The sequence below is a fragment of the Citrus sinensis genome, chromosome 8, assembly GCF_022201045.2.
Source record: "Citrus sinensis cultivar Valencia sweet orange chromosome 8, DVS_A1.0, whole genome shotgun sequence".
Taxonomy (NCBI): Eukaryota; Viridiplantae; Streptophyta; class Magnoliopsida; order Sapindales; family Rutaceae; genus Citrus; species Citrus sinensis.
Genome location: NC_068563.1, coordinates 7,762,852 through 7,779,366, shown reverse-complemented (window position 1 = coordinate 7,779,366; position 16,515 = coordinate 7,762,852). Strand labels below are relative to the sequence as shown.

At 31.8% G+C, this 16,515-nt stretch overlaps 2 protein-coding genes across 3 annotated transcripts in view; both read right to left on the bottom strand.

Moving 5' to 3' along the window:
- The window catches only part of LOC127899074 (probable disease resistance protein At4g27220), a 64,588-nt gene extending 62,163 nt beyond the window's left edge, over positions 1-2,425 (bottom strand). The window contains exons 1-2 of the mRNA XM_052431840.1: positions 2,288-2,425; positions 2,048-2,129 (exon numbers count right to left, since the gene is read on the bottom strand). The gene's annotated coding sequence lies outside the window, so the exon portion shown is untranslated. The remainder of the gene's footprint in view (positions 1-2,047; positions 2,130-2,287) is intronic.
- Positions 1-8,914, bottom strand: part of LOC102614191 (uncharacterized) — a 93,424-nt gene extending 84,510 nt beyond the window's left edge. The window contains exon 1 of one of the 2 annotated variants that reach the window (XM_052431844.1): positions 8,687-8,914. In XM_052431844.1, the coding sequence (XP_052287804.1) occupies positions 8,687-8,731 (45 nt within the window). In that variant the 5' untranslated portion in view covers positions 8,732-8,914. Of the gene's footprint in view, positions 1-8,479; positions 8,659-8,686 lie in introns of those variants that run through there. The other variant, XM_052431845.1, reaches the window with a different exon arrangement.
- Positions 8,915-16,515: the final 7,601 nt, after the last annotated feature.

The window sequence follows — 16,515 nt, the reverse complement described above, 5'->3', positions numbered from 1 at the left end:
CAACCCCTTACATTCATCAGCAACTCGTTTTGAAACATCAATCAAGGTTGTATCAGCAACGTCAATGCCAGCATGCTTTCTTAGTAAATTCAATCCTTCTGCTTGGTCTAGAGCATCTAGTTTAATCCGCGTGTCACAACCCATGCGATCACAAACCTGCTGCAGGCGAGTAGTTAGAAGCATTTTGCAGCAGTTGTCTCTATCACCGACGGGAATACCTACTGTCTCCATGTCGAGCTCTTTCCAGACATCATCAAGGATTATGAGTATCTTGCGGCTTTTACTCTCAAAGAACATCAAGCGCAGTCGGTCTGCTCTATCTTCTTCATCTTGCTCCGTTAATGCCCAACCTAACGACTTTACCAGCTCACTTTGAACATTTATTATGCTTGGATCCTGAGACACAGTGGCTATCCCCACCTGATCGAAAATCATTTTCTGCCGAAGTTGATTGCCCACAAATTTTGCCAGGGTTGTCTTTCCTACACCACCGAGACCATGCAATCCCACCATCTTTGTGCTGTCTTTTATCAGTGCTTCAATGATCTGATTGCAAGCCGATTCTGTAGTCCCGAAAGACATAAAATGTCTTGGTATAGGCAATTCTTTGTCTGATGGAAGAGGTTTAGGACGGGCAATTGTGCTGAATTTGCTGCGGTCTTGTAGCAGATCGGACAGCTTGCTAGTCCTTTTTGATGCTTTTCTACCCAGCCAATATCGGCAACCCCAATTAGGACACCATCCATTAAGACAACTCTTCTTTTCATCTACCATTGCTTTCAAATTTCGAACATCTGCCATTTCTTTGACTACATCCGCTAGCCACTTCTCTACATCTTTCTCAACTACTATAGCGCAATGTTTTTGTCGTTCTTCTTCTACTTTTTCGTTGATGCCATCTTGTGCCTCCTTCAAATTAGTTTCTTTATCCTCAAGTTCTTTAACAATGCTGTTGAAACAGAACAGATAGCGAGCTTGTTTTATGGTAGCATCCACCAATAATTCTCCAAGCTTTGATGCAATACCTGATAAAATTTCCATGCTATTTATCTGCAATTAACAAAGTTGATCTCAGTACACTATAAGCAAAACAACGAGGCTTGATCACAAGATCGAACGATAATGTTTAATTACTATTTTCTGAACGTTTAATTACTTTCTTCTATTCTGCGAATGCACGTTTATTAACGCCAGCTTTGATCAATAGAGCAAAATACAAACGCTGGGCTTTAAGTAGCCTTTAGCTGCAAACAGAAGAGAAGAAATAAGGTAAACGTGATATATGGTGGAACATATTGAAATTAGATTGCTTTAGAAATTTTTGAAGAAAAATATCAAACATCAAATTTAATAGAATTTAGATAAGCCTAAGAGTTCATTGTGCCCCAAAAAGGAGCGGGTTCGAATCTTGGATGAGGTAAAGAGTTTAAAAAGAAATGAATTGTAGCTTTATCTAACCCTTACCTTTTTTTTAAAAAAAAAAAATTGAGCTCGTTGGGAATTGCAAGTGAAGACAGGCAGTTTCATGTGGAAATATGCTAAAAGTGATGAAAAAAGAGTAATAGAGATTAGAAGACCGCAACAACCTATTCTAATCCGCAACAACTTATGCACGCGCACTCATGAAAAAAATTGAAGGATTTCCAGATTATAGTTGTTGCACATATGAAATTCAAAAGATGTATTAAATGGATCAATTTGAAATCACAGGAGAGCATAATGGACTCATGTTCGGACTTCATTAAAGCCGGTAGGCAAATTAATTTTATTTTTAAAGTATGGTCAACAGTAATGACTTGGAGGTGATTCCTATTAATCAACCATCTTTGACTTAAGAATTAATACAAATAAACGGCAAAAATAATATAATGAAAATTAATGTAATAAAAAATTGCATTAAAAGACTTAGAACTTAAAATTCTCGACCATTTTATCTGTATGTTTTTAATCCAACGTGCAAAATTGGCATAAAACGAACTAGCGTAGCCATTGGAAGTAAAACAAATAACATCAAATTAAGAGCTTATGAAACAATAATATCGCATACCTTCTTCGTTATATATCCTCAATCACTGCTGAAACCTCCAGTTAGAGAGTCGCAAGAGTTCAGAGAAAATTAAAAGCTTCATCTAGCAATATAAATAAACATCAGATCAAAACAACATAAGATATATCTACCTAATTAACATCATACATAAGTTCTTGTTCACTATCAAATCTTTCATTGGGGGGGAAAAAAGGGATTGAAATAACACTGTAAGCGATATAGGAAGCAAAAGTAACATACCGAAATGAGAGCAGCAGCTCAGAGATCTGGTAATTTCCGAGAGCATGAGAAATGAATGAGCTTTGGTAGCAAGGTCCGAGTAATGTTTCACAAGTTGCCATTGACTTGGTGGCTTCACTTTTCTTTTCTTTTCTTTTCTTTTTTAAATTCTACATCAGTGAGAATTGAAAGGTGGAGGGTGAAAAGGTACGCATACCTTATAATCTATGATGAGGGGACAATTTGGTAAAACTCATTTAAAATAAAAAAGTTGAAAAAAATTAAAAAAGAAACTTTGTGTCCAACGGCTTGTATTTGGGGCATCTTTCGGGTTGTTGAGAGAATGAGTTTAATTAAATATAAGATTTTCATTTTTTTTAATTATATGTTTCTCTTTAAAATGAATTTAAATATCATTCTTATTACAACATAGATTGAAAAATGAGCCTTTCATGATTTCGTCCCTTAGCTAGATCAGCCATAGCCCATAAATTGAAACAAGTATTGTGCTTGAATGTTGTTTTGAAGTTTGACTAATGATTTTGGCCGAATGAATGTGCTGCATCTCTCTAACTTCGTTCGTCAATTCTTATTCTGATAGCTATATACAAAATTCCAAAAGTAAAAGTTGATTTGTGAAAAGTGAGCAATTCTTTAATATTAAAATTGAAAGGGAAAGTGGTGGGATAGTGGGTGCTCTGTGAAATGATGAAAGTGGTGTATAATTTATTATATAAATTATAAAAGCAATCACTTTGTTAATGCAAATAAATGAGCAATTGAAAAAGTAAAATTTGCAATAATGTATCTTTCCCGTGAGCCCCATTGAGTGTGTTGTCAAATAATATTTTTATATTATCAAATTTTTATTAAATTAATTATTCTTGTTCGTTGTTAGGATTTAGTCTTATTGTGAAATTTAATCTAATAATTAATAATTTTATTTGATTTGAAACAGATATGGAAAAATTTTTTAAAAAGAAACCACAGCTCCCATCTCCTTTAGAGGGAACTAGTGATGGTTCATATAAAGTCAATTTACAAAATTTACTTGCTGACCCTGGCTTGTAACCTTGTATTGATAGTTATAATTGTAATATTCGAGATCAAGTTCGAAGAACATACTTACAAAGGGGTCCTTTTCAACCTAAGGGGCACAATTTTAAATTTGAGAAATTTAGAAATCAACAACAACGATTTGTTTCGGATTGGTTCAAAGAATTTGGTTCTTAGCTGGAATATAGTATAAAAGAAGAGTCTGCATATTTTCTTTTTTGTTTTCTTTTCAAAGAAGATAATGGTGATCAATCAGGCAGTGATACTTTTACTGGGAAAGGATTTAAACATTGGAAAAAAAAAGAAAAAGTAAAGATTCATGAAGGAGGTGTCAATAGTGCCCATAACCGAGCTAGGCAGAAATGTGAATGGTTGATGAATCAGAAACAACATATTGCAACATTTTTTGAAAGAAAATCCTAGAAAACTCAAAGTGAATATGAAACTCACTTGAATACTGTTGTTGATTGTATTCGATTTCTTTTAAATCAAGGGCTAGCATTTCGTGGGCATGATGAGTCTGATGGTTCAAGCAACAGAGGGAATTTTCTTGAGCTTTTACACTTCCTTGCTGATCATAATGAAGATATTAATGCTGTTACTTTCAAAAATAATCCTCTAAATCTGCAAATGACATCTCCAAAGATCCAAAAAGACATTGTAAGTTGTGTTGCAACTGAAACTACTAATGATATTATTAGAGAGATGGATGGTGCATTATTTTATGTTCTAATTGATGAGCCTAGTGATATATCTACAAAAGAGCAAATGGCTGTTGTATTACGTTATGTGGATAAGAATGGATATGTGGTTGAACGTTTTGTAGGCATTGAACATGTTTCTAGCACTAAAGTTGCCTCACTTAAAGAATCTCTTGATAATATGTTTTCAAGGTTTGGATTGAGTTTGTCAATGTTACGTGGGCAAGGTTATGATGGCGCAAGTAATCTGCAGGGTGAGTTTAATGGTTTGAAAACACTCATTTTAGAGGAGAATGAATCTGCTTATTATGTTCACTGTTTTGCTCATCAACTTCAGTTGGCTCTTATTTTCGTGGCAAAAAAGCATGAGGATGTTAATTCTTTATTCAATTTAGTTTCAATGCTAGTTAATGTTGTTGGAGTGTCAGCTAAACGTCGTGACATTCTACATGAGATACATGCTCTTGCAGTTATTGAAGCATTAGGTAAAGGTGAGCTTTCAAGTGGACAAGGTTTGAATCAGGAGATTACTTTAAAGCGTCCTGTTGATACACGCTGGTCTTCTCATTATGGTACGTTAATGAGCATAATTTCAATGTTTCCATCTGTGGTTAATGTGCTTGAGATAATTGAAGTTGAAGAAAATTCTGAACAAAAATTTCATGCTAAAACGCTATTGAAGTTGATGCAATCATTTGATTTCGTATTTTGTTTATTCTTAATGAAAAATATTCTTGGCTATGCAAATGAGTTGTCACGAGCACTACAAATGAAAAATCAAGATATTTTGAATGCTATAAAATTGGTTGAAGTTTATAGGCATAACCTTCAGAAGTTGAGAGATAGTGGATGTGATTCTTTATTTGGTCAAGTTTCTACTTTCTGTACCAAGCATGATATCGATGTTTTAGATATGGGTGATTTGTTTTTAATTCCAGGGCGATCACGCCGTAAAGCTCGAGAGATCACAAATAAAACGCGTGTTTGCTCTAGCATTTGGTGAAAATAAATTGCATACTTTTAATGAAGAAAAGTAAAGATCAACAAAATATTTTATAGTTTTCGACAACTTTTGCGTTGTGAAGTGCACCTGGGCCTTTTTTTTTTTTCTTTTGAGTTGTTTAATTTGTATTATAATGAATTATCATGGTCTCACGTGCCACTCTAATTTCCATTCGAAGTTTCATAATTTAACAGTAGGGATAGGTTACACAAATAATTTATTTTATATTTTTTAAAAAAATTACTAAAATGTAATAAATAAGATAATAATAATTATTAATAAGAAAGTAAATTTAAGATAAAAAAAAACTTTCTTCGTACTAAATAAAAAGATAATAAGAATGGGATGCTTTTGGCTTATATTCTCATAGCTATTTATAGTGAAAAATTACATTAAATTTAATTAATAAATCAATGAGATTTAAGTTATTTTAATAAGCTATAAATATACTAAATGAAAATAGTTGTGTTTGGGATGTTTGATGTCCCGACCAAATATATCCGAGCAGGGGTCGCTTCTTTGGTGACGAGGAGCTGTCTGGTATCCATGTGCAGGAGCTACTTGCTCGTAGGTGGGGAGCTATATGGTGTAGTTGTTGGACAAAATACGAGGAGATATCAACACGTGCATTCTTTCCAGAGATTCCAGACACTAAACCTACTTAGCAATGGTTATAACGCTAATACACTCATGATGAAACACTTGACATAGTGATGAACGTGGGGCAGTGGAGACAGAACGCCCAAACAAGTTATAAAAGGGACATTTAATGATGGTAAAGGAGTTGCAAACTCGGACATTGAACTTATCTATATAACAATTCACTTTGACATTCTATTTTTTACTCTCTTTGATAAGTCTCTTACATTAACGGGATAAAAATTAAAACAAAGCCACGAATCAGTGGCATAGTTTTTTTCTAAATAAGTCCATATTACTGATTTGAGCGTCGGAGGGTTTATGTTAGAAAAACTACCAGCGTCCCCTGACTGGTTGTTGTGTGTGCAAGGGTTTGCCAAGGGGAGGTTTAGTTCTCTAAAACCCTGCTCATCAGGGAAAGAAGCACCTCAAGATCATTCCCTACCAACTAAAAATTCAAGTGCCAAAATCCTGCATCAACAAGCAGTAAACCCATTGTTACACAATACTCTCCATTGAATGTCCCCCACTTTCATATGGTCCTAAAATAACTCTCATTAAAAGCCTTCACCAATAAAATCTCAGATGAGAAAAACTAGTCATAGAAAAAAGGAGTGTAGAGCACATGTATCTACTTTTTATAGTTCTTCTCTTAGATATTTATGCACGTAGAATACTTCCCATCAAATAGACAAACATCAATTTGGTAATCTATTGAGTTGACGCATGCCAATACTATAGACTACCTGATAATCTACTGAGGTGACACATGCCAATACTATAAACTAGTTTTTCCTAGGTTGAAGTGGGTAAACCTTTAGTAAAAAGACCGCTAAATTATTAGTGGAATATATCTATTTAACATCAATTTTCTCTCTGCTGGAGCTCATGAGTGTAAAAGTTCGTAAAAGAACTTTGGTGAGATGTGTTCGGTTTTATCTCCTTTTATATATCCTCCTCTAACTTGTGTAATACAAACAGCATTGTCTTCTAATATTATTGTTGGAATGTCTGTAACACAAGTTGATGAAGAATACCTGTGCGACTGCACCAATTCGGGGTAAACTAGCTGATGCGGCCACTGCATCCAATGCTACACGTAAATAGTCCTTTGATAATTTCCCATTATGATCTTTTGGCACAATCTCTAGAGCTGCAGTCCTTGTCTGTATTTTGAGATGAAGTTCAGTAAGCTTTTCCATAATAATGCTGCACTCCAAAATATGACACAAAAGCATGTTTTAAACAGGACACACCTTGTCTAATTCAAACTTGTTTGACAAGAGTCTCTTAATGCCACTTCCATCAAAAATATTTTCACTATGGGCAACAATCACAGGCTGCTCTTTTAGCGGTTGTGCCACACAATCGGCTAGTTGATGTAGAGCAACAGGACCACCCTCGTACTTTATCCCTGCTCTGCTTTTCGGCCATGACTATGATGCTTTAATTTACTGCTTCCACATTTATCGTGCGCCTAAAAGGAAATAATATTCCAACATCACATACTTTTTGGTTCCAACATATAAAAAATAATATGTGCTGAGCTGGGCCGAACACTAGAAGATTAGGTACAAGATTATCACTTGTTCAGCAAGCAAAGTCATGAGGCTTCACTTAAACCTTCATTGCAAATTATTAAAAAGCAAATTCACTTTGGTCCCCATTTACATTATTTCTTGAACAACAATAAAGTTCCAAAGAGACAAGCAGTAAGTTCCACAACATTCGTCACTAGATTCCTCCTTAACTATGGAGATATATACAAAGCAAGAACATTGAAAAAGTCAATAAGAAAAGAAATAAAGAAAAGGCTAGCTAATCAAAAGTTATAAAGTCGCAATACACCGACCAAAATTGAATAATAGGTTGGATAATTATGGAGCTAACTACGCAGAAAATGGAAACATTAGACAGCTTATATGTTAACGTAATTGAGTAGCCGACCTTCTACAATTATGTTCTATTGAAATTAAGATCACCAAAATGTTATATCAAGATTAGACTGTGCAGTACCCACCAACCAGGAAGAGATTGCACCGCCTTCTTTTCAATTCATAAATTTTCTTCAAATTGAAAAATATGAATGACATAAGAGGACAGTCAAATAATCTGATGATGACACAATTTTTGCTCATTTATCATCATTGAAAGATAAGTTTAATTGACCTTACTAGAAAAAAGAAAAAAATTGAAACGTAAGGGAGAGCACAAAAGTCTTCACCACTTATGTAACATCTTTATCTTATTCTCGCTAGCTTTGGAGCTTGCAACCAAAAAAATGATATTTTCTATTTTTTTTTTTTTTCTAACTTGTTCTTTGGATACGATATCACTAACTTACAATTAGGGGAGAATTTTTTTTTTAAAAAAAAATCAAACTCAAGGAACAGATCAGATCAGTTGTAAATAGTAACTATGAGACTATTGCTTTAAAAAAAAAGATTAATTGTATTCTTATGATTGAAATAGGGTTGTGTAATGAAATCACAGGCTTGACGTATAAGTAATATAGGCTCGTTCAATTAAACAGAAAAGAAACTGACTACAAGTAGTAGTATTATTGGTGTGCTAAGAATAACCATTACGGAAATAAAATTACGGAAATAAAATCACTAGCTGTCAAATAAAAATAAAAATAACTATTCCTATAACAGGTGTCGGATGAAATCACTGCCCCTTGAATATAAATTAAAAAAAAGACTTATGCAGTAATCAAATTATTGTACTTTTAAAAATTAAGCTAGCAGTTAAAGCATCATAGGTACGGTAAGAATATAAAAAAAATGAAATGGGGTTCGCGTAGAAATGAACCTCGGAGTAGATGTGATCAGAGTCAGGAGAAGAGCCCTGAGCAGGCAAGCCAAGAGCAGCACAAATATCAGCAACAGCAGGCTGAAGCTCCTTCACAGAGAGCTGACCATCTCTGTCTCTGTCAAGTTCTTGGAACTTATGATCAACAAAGCTGCTAAACACCTCCTCATTTCCAACCAACTTCATTATATTTGAACCGTCCAGCACTTGCTGCTGCTGCTTCATCGAGCTTGTACTTTCAGCTGTCTCCATTAATCTTCTTGTGATGATTCTCGTGAAGCTAGGGTTTTAGGTTTGTGGATTTGCTTTTGCCTTTGCCTTTTGTTTTGTTGAGAGTCTCGTGAATCACAAGAGTTGCCTTTGGTATTGGGCGAGTCCCTCCCGTTGCCTTCTTCTTCCCCGGCGTCTAATTAACTCTTTTGGCTCACTTTTATATGAAAAAAAAAGGGAGAGCCGTAGTCGTTAGATAATGTATGTTTTTAGAAACTAAAGTGTGGGCCCCGTTTGGTTTGGTTTCATTTAATTTAGTATTATTTTCAACGTGCATTACTCTCTCTTTCTTTTACTATAATAATATTACACTTATTTAAAAGGAAAGTTAATATATATTTTAACTAATATAATAAATAATGTATCATTGTGTAATTAATTTAAGTGATAAATAATTACCGAGTCTTGTTATTTTTAACTCAAATAATAAATTTTAATTGTCAATACATAAGTTAAGATAAAAATTAAATATCATAACTAAATAAACATCTTTTAATTTATGATATGCTATATTTACTTGTAGCATCTTTATACTTGTTATACAATATAATAAAATTGAGATATTTACCCCAAACTCGAAATATATCTACTTATACATGTACGTGAAAAGTTACATCATCCATATAAAAAGAAATTTAAAATAAAATCTCAAATATTGAATTTACTTTTATATTCATTGAACATGTCTTAAGCATGAGAAAATAGTGCATTGAACCTGTCTTAATTGAGTTTATATTCAAACAAAATTAATGTATAAACGGATAAATGTTGACTTGCATAAATCATAAAGAACAACTCTCACTTGTCTTAAACTTTTATCTTTCTGAATATTATCTATTTAGCTTGTCATTCGCAAAATATAATTTTTCAAAAATTTTGTCATTTTAACAGCAGCTGATGTGAGTTGTATGAGAATATTTTTAGTAAATTGTTTAATTGAATTATGATAGATTAATTATTATGTTTATTCACTTTAGATATTTAATTAAGATATTAATTGATGTGCTATTTTATGAGTAATCTAGAGAGTGGTGATAGGCTAATAATTAATAATAAAATTAATTAATACCCTTAAATAATTTGTGATACATCAATAAATATCTCAATTAAATAAGCATAACATGTTATTGATCCATTAACATATTTTATTTTCATCGTTTCATTGTGACAAGCACTTTGAAAAATGAGGTCAAACACGTCCATAGAAATAGAGAGAGATAAGGACAGAGGTTGGTGACCACTAGGGATGGCAAAAATCCCCACGGGGACGGGTACCCTCGGGGATTTTCCCCATTCGGGGAGGGTATGAGGATAATTTCATACCCAATTTCTTATTCGGGGAAGGGATGGGGAAATTTTTTTATCCAGTTTCTTATTCGGGGAGGGGACGGGGATGAGGTGGAATCCCCATCCCCTACCCATTTCCCCATTTTAATTTTTAATTTTATTTTAATTTTTTAAAATTACTAGTAAATAAATTATAAAATTATAAATATTGGTAAAAATAAAAAATATCAAAATATTTATATTATTAAACTTTTAGGCCTAATTAACTAATTAAAGTCTTAAATTTTTATTTAAGACATTAAAAAGACCGAGTAAATTCTATTAGTCCAAAATTTTTTAATTTTAATATTATTTAAATATTTTAAACTTAAATCTATTTTTTATTTATTTTTAGATGTTATAATTGCCCACAGCGAATCAAAATTTTAATATCTAATCTAATCTAATCTAATATTTGCTCTTGATTTGCTCCGATTTAACTATTGTGTTGTAAAGGGAATAGTCCACATTTATAAAGTGTCCACGCCACCATTGAAAAATTTAATTTTGAATCTAAATTCAATTTTATTTGTAACAATTTTGTATTAGACTATTAATTTGTTCATGATAGTTTGTAAAAGAAGTTTGTATCCCTTGCATGCTGCGTTACTTATTAATTTAATGTATGTGACTTTTGTAATGGATATTAATGTAAGATATATTTCGAACTTTACTTTTATTTAAATTTTTTATTTTAATATCATTAACTCAAAATCAAAAACAAAAAAAAAATGTATTAATTATTCGGGGATCGGGGACCCTCGGGGATCCCCTGTTATTATTCGGGGAGAGGATGGAGATTCTCTCAAATAATTCTGACGGGAACGGGGAAGGGACGGGGACATACACAAAATATTGGGAATAAATACGGGGAGATTGGTCCCCTCCCCTCTCCTCCCCATTGCCATCCCTAGTGACCACACAAATCTATGTGTGGTCAGGACACGTGGGACGGTTTGAGGGCCTCCTGTAAAAGAGGTTTAGATCGTAGAGGATGAGACGAGAAGAGATGAGACCAGCGGAGGCCGGGTTGATTGAGTCTGCTTTTCACTTTTGGTTGGCCCGTATCTGCATGCCGCATGGACTTTACAGCGCAGGCTCAGTCAGTTCCCAGCTCGTTTGGACCGTTGATTCTTCGTTACGTGGCAATCATCCAATAAAAGTTTGTGGCTGGTCTGTATTGCCTGGTACGCACCCGATTTTTTATTTTGTCGATTTCAGTACATGATCTTTTTAATCTGCTGTAATTAGGGATGGCAATGGGGAGGGGAGGGGAGGGGACCAATCTCCCTATACCTATCCCCGATATTTTGTGTATGTCCCCGTCTCCTCCCTGTCCCCGTCAGAATTGCTTGAGAGAATTCCCATCCCCTCCCCGAATAATAACAGGGGATCCCCGAGGGTCCTCGGTCCCCGAATAATTAATAGTCTAATACATTTTTTTATTTTCGATTTTAAATTAATCATATTAAAATAAAAAATTCAGATAAAAATAAAGTTTAAAATATACCTTACATTAATATTGATCCATTACAAAGTCACATTCAAAATATAAATTATTAAAATAATTATCTTTATCAATGTCTCAATCTTCATAATCCTACAATAAAAAGAAAAAAATTATTTTTTATATCGGCAATAAAATAAATGAAATAAATGTATATACTTAATTAATATTTTTAATAAAACTATTTACCTCCTGCTCGTCCTGTTCTTCCTCGAGAAATGTGGCAAATTGAGAGATAGCCTCATATTTCAAACCTAAAACAATGAAAATGATATAAGTAACGTAACTTATAAGTGCAAATATTAATAACTGTATAATATAATTACAATGTAAAATAAACTCATACTGCTATTGTAAGCTCGTAACCAATTTTAACAGCACATTAAGGCCTCCAATGTGCTTGGATGAAATTTGTTACGGTGTGGGCTCACAACTCTACCACCGGTGCTAAAAGCTGATTCAGAAGCAACTGTTGTAATTGGAATTGCCAAAATATCTCTAGCAATTCGAGCTAATGTAGGATACCTATTAGCATTTGTCTTCCACCAACTCAAAATATTAAAATCTTCCATCCGGGGTATAACTTTTTCATCCAAATATGAATCTAATTCATCTGCAACAACTGCACAATCTCCATTGTTTACATAATCATCAAAACTTGTAATCCATTTGGTTGCTTTCTTATAAGAATCCCCTGTAGATCTAATAGAAGAACTACTACTAGTATAATCAAAGCAATAAACAGTTGGTGAAAACTTCAATTGATACTCTTCCACTAATTCCCGACAAAAGGTGACCACTTTCCCAACATACAACTCTTTAACACCACCATAAACCATAGAAAAGTAATATTCAATGAACTTCTTTTTATACCTTGGATCAAAGATACATGCCACACCCAAAATTCCACTCATATTTTGTCAATATTTATAATTTTGTTATTTATTTATTAGTAATTTTAAAAATAAAAATAAAATTAAAAATTAAAATGGGGAAATGGGTAGGGGATGGGGATTCCACCTCATCCCCGTCCCGTCCCCGAATAAAAAATTGGGTAAAAAATTTTCCCTGTCCCCTCCCCGAATAAAAAATTGGATATAAAATTATCCCCGTACCCTCCCCGAATGGGGAAAATCCCCAAGGGTACCCGTCCCCGTGGAGATTTTTTCCATCCCTAGCTGTAGTCAATTCGAGGCTGCAAATCAGGCCAATGTGAGAATAACACGTTGGCAAAGTGATAGGGATAGCGGGAAAAATAGAATTTATTTTTAATAATTTCAAATAGACACATGTAATCGAGTTAATTTAAGGCAACTTGTGTTTTAAATCTTAAATGTGGTTGTTTATTTTTTAATCCTGAGCTTATGTTAAAAAATAGCATTCTTTTTTGTTTATGAACTTACGTTAATGAAGCGAGACTGGAACATCACCATAAATCATGTGTATCGTGAAGCAAATTTTACTATAAATTTTTTAGTTAATTATGCCCCAGTCTCTATCATTGGGATGTCACCATTTTAAATTTTTAATGACCCCTTACTAATTTGCTCTCTTTTCTCACACATGATATGTACTAAAAATAAATAAAAATCTTTTTAACATGTCCTCAGTTGAGTTTTTTCTATACCTGTATTTTTTGTTATTGGGAGGGTTGAGTGTCAATCCAATTGAATGTAGCCTTCGCATGCCTAATATAGTAATTTTTTAAATAAATAGGGTATTTATATTTTAAAATTACTTTGAATACTTTTATTTAAATAAAATAATTTATTTCAAAAATTCTCATCACATGAATTAATGTTATGAACAAATGAATAATCTATTATAACTAATGTAATACTGATTTATAATTCTCATACTTAAAACTTCTGGTTCATAATAATAACTAAACTTGTGTTCGAGTTTATTTATTTACTTAATCTTACAGTTTTAGACAATTGTCTCTTGATTCAATCGAATGAAAACGAGATGAGTAAACTCTCTTGCTGAAGAGTTGCAACGTGCAACAGTTTAAAGGGAAATAAACCAAATGCACGGGAAAAACATCCGTAGCAGAAGCCATTTGATTTGTTTAACACAATAAAATCAGAAGGAGGAAAAAACACGATTTCAAGAAATTCAAATTGTGTTAAAAAGAATTTATTTACAAATTAACTAAAATGATTTAATTAGTCAGGATTTTTTTTAGATATTTTAAAAAGTGTATAAAGTAAAACTTAAAGCTTGATTTTTAAATGTATGAAGTCAGACATTTTTTTTAAGTTTACTAGTTTGTTTTTCGTATTTTATCTAAATTCTAGAATATACCACTTAATAGAAAAAAGTTAAATAACTGGATTTTTATCTGAATTAAAAAAAGTTTGAACAAAAATCACTATAATATCTCAAAAATACCCCTATTTAATACACTTATTTCCAATCAAACATAACTAATTTTTATTTTACTCTTTCCAATTGCCGTTAAGTCGTATACTCATCTCGGGCTCTTTTTTTATAACAACTATTTTTTTATAACAATCATTTTGAACAAAACTTTTAACAAAAATTAATGGGCTAGGATGTAGCTGTTGTTTTTATTCCTTAATTATTTTAACTTTTACAATTAATAATATATGTAAAATGCTATTTTACTTGAAATTGTTAATTGATTCTATGTCAACTTGTGTGATTAAACGAAAAAAAAAATCATATCATACACACAAATAATGTAATTAACATTGTACCTTTTTTAGCTGTAACATTGTATATATTGAAAAAAATAGATATTTTATAATTAATAATAAAATGATTTTAATTTACTTACCATCTTTAACTTATCAAATATATATTAATACTTATAGGGACATAAATGTCAAAATATCATAATTCATTTTTTTTTTTGCTTATAAGACAAATAATTTAACACTTATATTTAGTCATAAAAAAACAAACATGTCCTCAAGCATATACATTCAGAGCTATTTAGACTTTCATTTAATTAAGATCTATTCAAATTAAAAAAGTAAAAAAAATATAATCTTAATTTTTAAAATTAAGTGAATGGTTGTATGAAATAATAAATGTTTAGAATAATTTTTACAGTGTAAATAATTTAATCCTTTAAAAATTGAGCACTTGACTGGTTGCTTCCACTATAAATGGTAAAATCAATTAGATTGAACTTTAAGATAACTCGTCATTAATTTAATAGATTATGATTTTCTTTAGATTTGTGATGCTTCTTCATAGTTAATAGTGTTAATAGTGTAAGCATAACAGGAGCTGTTCAATATCTGGCTTGTTCTTCTCTACTGCTTTAAAGCACTCATATGCAGGGTAAGCATAACCAAAAACCATTCTGTGAAGGGGGATAAAAATTCCAATTAATAAACCAGTAACTTAAGTTAATATTTCTGATAATTTTTTTTTTTTTTGAGACTGATTAATCATCAGATTACTGCATTACACAGATATTTACAACAACTGCTTATTGTAGCAGAGGTATTACACTGATATTTACAATCAAATATACATGATTGGGACTTACATTATTACAATGAATTCTATGAAGTACATGCCCAATACAAATAACCCCTCACAGGAGAGGATGTCCATACTCCACTTGCATTTCGCAAGGGAGAAGGATATAAAGAACATTTAGCCCCCACAATGCTTTTGTGGGGGCTAGAACCGCTGCTTGTGAGGGCAGCAGCCCACCACTTCGGCCAAGGCCGAAGTGGCTTATTTCTGATAATTAAAGAAAAACTAAACGGAAAATAAAAGAAAATGGAATTTCTGATTAATTGATTGCTGCATACAGAAGGGGTGTTGAAAGAAAAGATCCCATCATCTCTTTTTCTCCATAGTCCCTTGATTTTTTCACAATAATGCAACAAAAACATAATAATAATAATAACAACGATGTAGATAGAGTTGCTTAATTTGCAAGAGTTCAATGGAAAGTGTGAACCGTTTTTTGTTTAATTTTTTTTTTCCTGATATTTAAGTTTCGGTTGGATGCCACGAAACGCCGCGATTGATGATCATCACGACGATCAATTAATATTGGAGATGTGTACGGGCACGTACATTTGTAGTCTTTTCATACAAACGCAAAACCAGGACTACGTGCCAAATTGAATTAAGATTGGATTTTGATATTTATGAGTTTTTTTGTTAAAGAGAATATTGATAATGCTGTAAAAAAATGATGGCATTATAGAGGGATTTATTATTATTATTATTATTATTATTATTATTATTATTATTATTATATGAAGAAACAATTAAATACGAGGCTATTATATTTAATAAATAATGTTTATTGAGAAATTATTTCAATTTAGTTGGGCTTAAAATAAGTTTTTGTAGCCTAAGGTTCTATTTAGTATAACTTTTTTAAATAAAGTTTATTTAATTAATGTTTTTATTTGTATATTTTTTTAAAAACAAATTGTAGTCATTTGATTCTCATTGGTAGTTTTTATTAAAAATTAAAAAATTATTTTAATAAATAATTTTTTAAAAATTATGTTATGAAAGAATAAAATAATATTATTTAATAAATAAATAATATTTTAGACATTCTAACATTTTAAAAAAATAGCTCAAAATTTAGGTTTTTATTAGTGGAGGCAAAATAATTTATTTAATCTCAAAAAATCTACTAAAAATAATTAAATAATAAAAAAATGAAAAACACTTATAACTTTAAATAAATAAATACTTATGGTGCAAATTGAAAAATGCCCTTGAATCCAAGGATAAAGTGACCTTTATTTAAATTCTATAAAATATTCTAACAGTGTTAACATTTTGGGTGGGTAGTTGATATCAATTATAAATCTAGAGTAAAAAATTAAATAAATTCAAATTTTTTAGTGTTTTCAATAACAGGGTAAACTAAAAATATGTGGTTGATAATTTTCCTTTGTCTTTTTACGTTAAATTAATT